This window comes from Perognathus longimembris, chromosome 18 (assembly GCF_023159225.1).
Source record: "Perognathus longimembris pacificus isolate PPM17 chromosome 18, ASM2315922v1, whole genome shotgun sequence".
In the NCBI taxonomy this organism is placed as follows: domain Eukaryota; kingdom Metazoa; phylum Chordata; class Mammalia; order Rodentia; family Heteromyidae; genus Perognathus; species Perognathus longimembris.
Window position 1 is genome coordinate 52,504,506 of NC_063178.1, and position 9,444 is coordinate 52,513,949.

General features: G+C 38.8%; 1 protein-coding gene across 1 annotated transcript; it reads right to left on the bottom strand.

Annotated features, from left to right (window-relative positions):
• Positions 1-273: 273 nt before the first annotated feature.
• Positions 274-4,796, bottom strand: LOC125367082 (vomeronasal type-2 receptor 116-like). Its single transcript, XM_048367694.1, has 4 exons — positions 4,410-4,796; positions 3,353-3,580; positions 2,099-2,222; positions 274-1,196 (listed from the first exon to the last, which is right to left on the bottom strand). Exons 1-4 carry the CDS (start codon positions 4,794-4,796, stop codon positions 274-276), a joined length of 1,662 nt encoding a protein of 553 aa, XP_048223651.1.
• Positions 4,797-9,444: the final 4,648 nt, after the last annotated feature.

A 9,444-nucleotide genomic window follows, 5' to 3' on the forward strand; every position in this document is an offset into this window, starting at 1 on the left:
TGAGGATTGACAGTGTGCCAAGAGCTGATATACTTTGGTTTTCTTCAAATATCTCTGAACCATCAGAAAACTAGAACTAAGTTCATAGTAAATAGAAAGAACCAAAAATATATGAAACGAAATTCAAATTGACCTGTCTCTAGCTACAACTTCTCACTGTGCCATTACTAGAAAAATGAGTAAAAGCTGCTTATTTGTTGAAATGATTCCAACTATGTAAACTAATATCTAATGGCAAAAAATACCCGCTTGAACAAATATGTAAGATTCTTCTTAGGAGGGCTTAATTTGCCCAGGGAATTTTCTATCCCTAAAGCCATGCACACAATTTATATCAGGCCTTATCAAGATGATGTAGCACTTGGGGACAAAGATGCAGCCCAGAAGCCCTGCACTGGAGGCCAAGATGGAGAAGACCTCCACAGCCACCATGACCTTGCCCTTGGCACTGTGGTAGACAGGCAGGAAGGTGAGCCACACACTGCAGAATACCAGCATACTGAAGGTCAGGAACTTGGCTTCATTGAAGGTGTCAGGCAGGTTCCTGGCCAGGAAAGCCATAGTGAAGCTGGCCAGGGCCAGGGAGCCCAGGTATCCCAAGACACAGTATAAGGCAGCAAGGGAGCCCTCGTTACACAGGATGATGATGTGTCCATGTTCAGAGTTTGCATCTGTGTCAATGAAGGGAGGAGAGGTTCCCAGCCAGAGTCCACAGAGAGTCACCTGGATCAGGGTGAAGATGGGAATGATGAAGTTAGGAGCCCCTGACACCAGCAACCACCTCATCTTTGTCCCTGGAGAAGTGACCTTGAAGGCTAGAACCACAGTTACAGTTTTGGCTAAAACAGCAGAAACAGCGACAGTGAATACAACCCCAAATGTGGTTTGCTGTAAAATGCAAGTGACTGTGTTGGGACGGCCAATAAAGAGCAAGGAACAGAGGAAACAAAAGATGAGGGAGAAGAGCAGGATGTAGCTGAGAGCCTGGTTATTTGCCTTGACAATGGGGGTGTTGTGATGTTTCACAAAGACCCCAAGAACAGCTACTGTGAGTGTAGATAAACCAAGAGCCATGCAGGCCAAGGCCATCCCCAAGGGCTCCCCATAAGCCAGGAAGCTTACAGTTCTTGGGAGGCACTGGTTTCTCTGTGTGTTGGCATATTGGTGATCTGGACACTTCACACACTGCTCCATGTCTGGTGAGGAAGACAAATAACCATTAGTTCCTTTCCAGTGCTTAAAATTGAAATTAGGAAATCGCTACCTAGAAAAAAAATTCTGACATATTGATAATTACTAGCATCAACTTCATTTGACCAAGTATAACCAGACATGTTTAGCATTATTTTTTCAACTTCATCATGTTCCTACACTTGGCTCCAAATTATAGTTGAAACTATTAATTTGCAATGAAAATCATTCATTTTCTTCTTTGCCATTCCTAATGTCCTAATAATAGTTTTAGACATCTCTTCATTCTTCCATAATATTTTTCAGCCTTTTTTTTACACAACTCAAATTCCTTATTTAAAATGAAGACTAAAAGATGTTGCATTTTTTTCTGTCTCTGTGTCATATAGATAGGAGCAGTGTGGTCCTTCCTTGTAATTGTGATATTTGCTTCTCCTACTCACCTGTAAAGCACTAGAAAACAGAGAATATAATCATTCTTTGAAGTCAGGCCATGTACAAGAGTTGAACCAAACGAGTGCATTTTCTCTTCTTTAATAACAGTTCTGGACAACTAGGAAATAAAGATCTGTGTTTTCTTTATAATGTAAAAAAATTTGCAAAACATAGAGGCCTCATTCTTAAAAGGATTTTGTATTTCATAAGATAGAAAATATGCTAACATTACTGAGTATTTAAATAAACATGCATACATTGTATAAGAAAAAGTTAATCCTATACACAATTCAGAGCCCATGTTTTTTTTTTTTTTTTTCAAGAAGCAGTATCATCCATTGTTGTAATTAAACTACTAAGTGAATGAAGGAAGACTTTGACTACAATTCCAATACATAACATTGGTAGTGCTTTTCATGGTTTTGGGGGCACTAGGATAAAACCTGTATTTCTCTCTCTGCCGTGAACTTACCTGTCTCATTAGCCATCTCATTCTCTGAGCAAGGGGTACAATCAAAGCAACAGGCAGCTTTTCCCTCCTGAAGGGATTTCCTGAATCCAGGACCACAACTCTCACTGCAGACAGAATGAACAGGCTGAGGAACATCAAATATGTGTCAGAAACTATTAAGGCTTTTCCTAACATTCCCAAAGTTTCCTTAGTTGAACGACTTTGATTCTTTAGAGTAGTATATCAATACACATAAATCCAGTCAGTGAATTGAATGCTGCTATGGATTCCACATCCTGTCACCACAAAAGTTTTATGTGTTACCTAATTCAATTATTCCTCTCATGAAAGAGATCTAAGTAGCAGCTCAATTAATCATTAAATGAAACTACCAGCAAAGGGAACTAAGTAAACCTTTCAAATACATAAAGAAATTCCTTTGGTACTTCGTTGGTGTTAGAACTCCGCTAAGAAACATGCAATGTGTATTTTATGACAATATTCAAAATTCACATTTAGAAACAAACTGAATTTTTCTTGGAGGGTGCTGATCCAGGAGCTTGAAGTCAGTGTCAAAGCAATGTCCTTGAGCTATTCTGTTTTCAAGATAAATGATCGGCCACTTGATCCACAGCTCTAGCTTAGTTTTGAGGTGTTTTAGTGACATAGATTCTCACATATTTTTTGCCTAGTGGGGCTCTAAAATGAGCTATAATCTGAGATCCGAGGATGTCAGCCTCCCAAGTAGAGAGAATTAGAATCATCAGCCAGCACCCAGGACCTCTTTTGTGGTGGTTAAATGAAGAAAAGGGTCTCACAGGTATTCCTGATGGGCCTGAATTCAAACCATGACATTCAGAACTGAAGAGCTACTATTGAGGTGCCAGACTTTGAAGTCAGGCCCCACCACGTGAACGCCATTTTAGAATCGAACCCTGAGCCAATCAGATTTGTACCTGTGTTCTAATCTTGCTTGCACAGCTGATTGTTGTAACCTTGTTCTTTGCCTTTATAAGCCCTGTGTAATCACAGCTCGGGGCTTCCTCCTAACCTCCGCTGTGTCGGTGGGTAGGACGAGGCCCGAGTTGGCAGCTCGTTAAATAAAGCCTTGCCTTGCTTTTGCATTTCGGAGTGTCTGAATCTCGGTGGTCTTCTTGGGGGTGGTCTTGCGACTTGGCACAACACTATTACAGGAGTCAGTGCTGGCATTCAATCAGGTATACAATTGACTTACTTATATGCTCTTAAAATCGTTACAATTAAGTAACAACTCACCTCTGTAGTTCCTATGGCCCACTCTACCAAATCTTCAGATAAAGATAGTTGATGATCATGTAGAGCAAATGGAGAAAAATGTCCTATTTTCACCTTAAGATCAAGACCTTGTGGAAAATTCCAAATGTTCACAATGTCATACTCTGCCTCCAATTTTTTTTTGTTATCTAAAATCACCTGATCTCCAGCAGGATTCTGAAATTGGGTGTTCTTCAGAAAAGGGTGCAGCTACAAGAGACACATCATCTTATGTTGAAGTATATCCCAGTGGTTAGACAGAAACGCTAAATTAAGAAAAGCTCCTGAGAAGGTTGGGACTAGATTCAGATCCACTGCATCAGTGACAAGCGTGAGCCCAGGCTTAAGCTTGCAATAAAGACTCTAATGTGCTTTAAAAAATAGAAAAAAGAAAAGACATAGAAAAGCTCCTGAGTGTCTTTAATCTCTGATTCAGAATTCAAGAGAAGCACAGACACCTGATAACACACTCCAGAAGAAAGTCTTTGGAGGAATAAGAATAATTTTCCTGAAAGCTGGTCACACAGCAAAGTGCTAGAAGGCCTCTTTTCAAGAGTACCCTATTTCATTTAAATAAGCATAAATGCATCAATTTTCAGGTGCCTAGAGTTTTCCACAACAACTAATTTTATGGGTGTCAGTAGTTATAGCTTGAGCTTGTTCAGGTTATATAATACCTAAAGGAGAATGAATCTAGATTACTTATGAAAAATAGAGATACTTGTGCTCAGCAGGTCATCCTTAGAAACTCATAGGGAAAAGGTGATTATACTGTTTTCACAACATTACCTATGTGTATGTGGAAATTATTAGTTACTAGAATAAGGTATACAAGTATGGAATTGATTTCTTTCTTGCTACTGGCCTGTTTTCCATAAGAGCACAGGAGTATGTCTAGAAAACCTCACAGACATTTATAGAAATTTAATTTTTTTTACTTTGGGGAACATAACTAAAAGATTTATTTTCATGTGGTAAGGAAGTCCGCTAGGAATGGACTGTGCTTATTGTGCGTGCCATTCAAAATAGAAGGTCTTACCTGTGCAGGGGAAGGCACTGTCTCATTCCTGTTTTCTATTGTTTGTACTTCTGTTTCATGTAGTAGCATCTCATGGAGAGCCTGGGCCACAGCATACACAGCATTGTATATATTGTAACTGTCTCCAGACATAGTCATGTCAAAAATGTGCCCTGGCAACCAATCCAAGGAGGCTTTGTGAGGACAGTTCTCCCATGTTACACAGTCAGACTCAGAATCTGAGCAATTAAAAGAGTGAAACCACAGCCGAGCAAGGAAAAAGTCTTCTCGGTATGTGGAAGGGTTCACTGCCTTGACAAAATCTGTGAATCCGGAAACATCTGGGTGATGGTGTGAAAAAGTGAAAGGGACATGGAATGAACCTCGCATGAAAAATCTCCTCCTCATGGGTAACTCCCACTGTGAGTTCAGGATACATACTTTACCTTTTATTAAATACTGCTCAATAAACTCCATGAAATCTAGTGCATATTCCTTATCACCGTATATGATGAGGACATTTGCTGAAGATTTGTTAATCTGGTTATACCGTGCCATGGTTTCAAATGATAAGCTATAGTTTTGGATTGCTAGCTCGAAGGCTACACAAACTCTGTTCTTGTCCATCTCTTCTTTCAGTAGATGAAGAATCCACAAGCCATTATCATCTAGAAAGGTTAACAGTCCCACCCAGTTCCATCTGAAGTAAAGCAGTAAGGAGACCATGGCAGTGGCTATGGACATGTCCTTTGAGGCCATCTGATAGAGAGCAGGGAACTTCCTGTGGTCATTCAAGGCCTGATCAAAAGGCCCAATGGTGAGCTAAAAGGCATGAAAATTGGATGCTCCATGAATGAGAATATTTCTATCCATCACAATCTCAGCCATGATGTATATTAAATAACCTGTCGAACTAGGTGACAGGATTTTCTTTTACTGTTTGAAATAACATTAAAAATTTTAATATATGTGCAACATGTCAATTTGTTACTAAATTGTCTCTTTATCTCTGTCACTACTTCCAATGAATCCTCCTTTCTATTACACTCCCAGCTATATATTCCTAGTTCCATTTTTCTATATGTACCTGGAATAGTATGTTGTATTTTGCCACCCATCTATTTCCTATTCATTTGGTCCTTTGCACATCTCCTTAACACCCGCACCCTTCAGACAATACTTGCTATATTTGTCTGGTGTTCATTTGTATATAATTTGTTATTTGATTAGAGAGATTGTAGCATGGAATTCCACATTTATGGTTTAACCTACTTCATAGGTTAATCATATATATATATATATATGCAATCACCTATATAACTGATATGTGTTCTACCCTTATATCATATTTCATATTTGTATGTTAGATTTAATATTTATAAGTGAGAGAACAAATGCCTCCTTTCTCTTCCAGGGCCTCACTTTCTTCTTTCAACATAATATCTTTCACATTCTGCTGGGCAGGTGTGTGTGTGTGTGTGTGTGTGTGTGTGTGTGTGTGTGTGTGTGTGTGTACAGGACTATTAACTGTCAGAGCCCCATGCACTTTCTTGGATTTTTCCTCAAGACTTGAACCACACGTTACTTCCTGATTTTTGCAGGGTAATTAGATATATGTTTCCTAAGTAGCTAGGTTTACATGTGTGAGACACCAACACCCAGCTCAGCATACCTTTACACTTTAAAGTCATTTCCCATATCCTAAATTTTTAAAAACAATTATTCATAATTTAAAAAACTCCAAATAGTCCCTTTTTATGCTCTGAATTTTTAATCCTTTTCCAAATGATGGGAGCATAGATAGCCCATTTTCTTGAATACTTATTCCTTGATATCACAAAATTTGGTAGAATCATGAATGCAGTCACTATTTCTCATTCTCTTCTGAACACCTGAAATGGCACCAAATCAGACACTCCTCCCAACCTCACCTGTGGAAACCTGTAGAGGTTCAGCAATGTGCCTATCTGGGCAGATGTTACTCCTGATGGTCCTGTAAGTGCTCCTATAGATTTGCTGCCAATTATACACGAGTAGTTAGGAACAGTGTAATTCCCAAAAAAGCAAATGAAGGTATTTTTAAATGTTGTTAGCAATCCTTCTTCAACATTACAGATATCAAATCCCAGAGTTAAATTATGTAAAAGAGCAGGAGTTTTGTTGATCTCTTCCATAGCAAAAGTCAAGGCCAAAACAAACTGATAGTTCTTGAAGGTAAGCCTGTGTAATTAGCATAGAAATTTCAGAGTAGTTGAAACTTATTATTTTGGTGGACTGAATCCTTGCTTTTCTGCCTAGGAATATGTTAAAACACCACCCATAATGGAGATGGAAAGTGTATATAGTGTCTAATGATGCATATAAATTAGATAAGGATATGCAGGTAATTTGTTATGAGATTCAGAAAGTCACTTATGCCAAGAATAAGAGACTATTTGTTCCCTGCTACTTCAGGTACAGCAGTGAAAACCTCTTGCACACTAAAGAAGGAATAAGCTATCATGAGACACCAAATATTCATTTTTTGCTCATCAGACAATATATTTTTATTAATTTAGTTATTTAATTTTTATTATTATTATAGAGGTTATATAAAGAGGGATTATAGTTACATAGTTCAGGTAATGAATAAAGAGAATAATCCTTTTTGAACCATGTCTCCCCTTATGTCGTTTTCTCCTGGTATTTTCCTTCTGTCCCTACCCACAAGATATACACTTCATTTTCCATCTACTGTCTAGTGGGCACCACTATTGTACTTGTTCACCTTTCTTCAACCTTTTATGTACACTGCATTATCCACTCAAATACAAACAGGACAAAAGGAAAAGAAAACAAAAACAGCAACAATGGCAACTGAAAATGTCTCCTTTCCTTGGAGTTCATTTCATAGAGCATTATTTTCTATAACCATCTGCACATAGCTATTAAGGATTTGTCAACCACTCCTACGCCTATACTCTTTTGGCCTCAGTGTGTGAATGCCTAGAGTCCTACAAAATTATCAGAGACACCAAATATTCTGTTGTGGTTTTCTTGGAGTAACCACCTCCACCTGTCCCAGGGCCAGGCCAAGTAACAAATCCTCAGTTGAAGAGCATTTTTCAGAAGCATAGTGTCATTTAAAATTCCATAGCAAGCTCTGCTCACAGACCCAACGTATTGAACAGCTTCCTGTGACATTAACCAGGACAAAAGCTCAAATATGAGACATGGAATTTTATTTTCTCTTATCTAACAAAACAAAAGGGATGCATCCAACTTTGAGGACCTCATCTTGGAGAAAGGAGCCTCCAACATGGGGGATGAGGAGAAAATTGTAAGCAAGCTTTATGTTGAAATGCCAGTTCTAAGGACACCATTGTAAAATGCAATGATCACTACTCTCTTCCTAATACAGTTAGATTGAGAAACTGGAAAGCAAAAATACAGGGGAGTAAAAATGACCAAAGTAACTTTCTATCTGACATGTCTGTGAGTATAAAGGTATGTGTGTGTAAGCCCATACATTCTTATGAAATTAAAAACTTGTTGTTTTCAGAAGGAAACAATAGAGGAAGGATGGAAATCCAAATGATAGGATAAAGTGATTAAAAAGAAGCGTTTATATAAGTGAAATTTCATAATGGAAGCCTATCATGTTAATTTATGTCTTCTCAGGGTGAGAAAATAGTGAGCTTGAAGAAAATCTAATTGAATGTACACATATGGAGGATATGTTGATAAGGTTTTGTGAAAAGTTGACAACAGTATTACAAAAAGCAAATAATACCATTTGGGGGCTTTAGTTCTGCTGATGAAAGGGATAGGAGGCCAGGGGAGAGGAAATAGAGAGCATTCATCTAGTGTGCATCTAGAGTTCCCTCAGAGATTTAAAATCCTGAGAATAAAACAGGACATGGAAATAAGATGACATGTTACTTACGGCTTGTCTTCATATTTGGAAGCATCGCTGTTACTGCGATCTGTTCCCAAAGTGTAGAGAGGGAAAAACGCAACAATCATCACATCTCCATCCATGTGTGCTTGTTGCTTCATGGTGGAAAAGCAGCTAGTGCCAGCCAAGGAATTGACAGGGAGTAGAAACTGGAGGAAAACGAGTATGAAAATCAAAGGGCACATCCCTGAAGCATCTGCCAAGCTGAAATTCTGGCTGGAACCGAGACACACAGTGTCCAGTATGTATAGTCATATATCTTTGTACAGGTGCACATGTGTCTTTTTATTAACCGGGAGATACACTGTTATCCATCTTTCCCTGTAGCTACTTGTGAATCCCCAGGGACAATGTGTAAACCCTTCTCTGAGGCTCTTCATCTGAGGCCTTGCATCCAGGAGAAAAATATTATTTGGAAAATGTGTTTGCCATTCTCCTTCTTCATCGCAGGTGCTGTGATTTCTCTCACATCACAGATAGTGAGGCCCCGGGGATGAAGTTATTTTTGATATCTATGTTTTCACATCTGTGTCCAGAAACTTTTTGCATGAAAGCCATTTGGGATGAGCAACTGGATTGCAGCAGAGGCTGCATGGAAATGGCCAGAATACAATCTACGTCAAAGTTCCTAGTACATTGTACACACAGGGTCGGTTCACACACCCAATGTCCATTACAGCCACTAGATATTACTGGTGGATTCAAGCAGGTTTCAATAAGAATTCCATGTGCAAAGCCCGCCACAAAAGCACCCATTTACTAATGCCCAAGTAAGCAGCAAAGCCGCCAAAACCAGCAATTTCACTTCAAAAATTCAAGGTCCATGCCCAAATTGAGTTGCCCATTTCCATTCTGCACTTTTATCTTCTAACAGGTCATGTGTATTGAACTTTCAAACATAGATCAATTATTCCCCTGATATACTTGTCTGAAAACATGTAGTGATGGATGAAATTCCTCTTTATCATAAGGCTTAATCCATATTGAAACCAAGTCTATGTTTTCTGCTTGTTAAAATATATTAGAACCAAATTCCATGCAGACTTTAGTGACCCTGGAGAAGACAGCTTGCGCAGGGCAGTGAACACACTCTGCATGCCTGCAGTGTTAGGTGTGTAT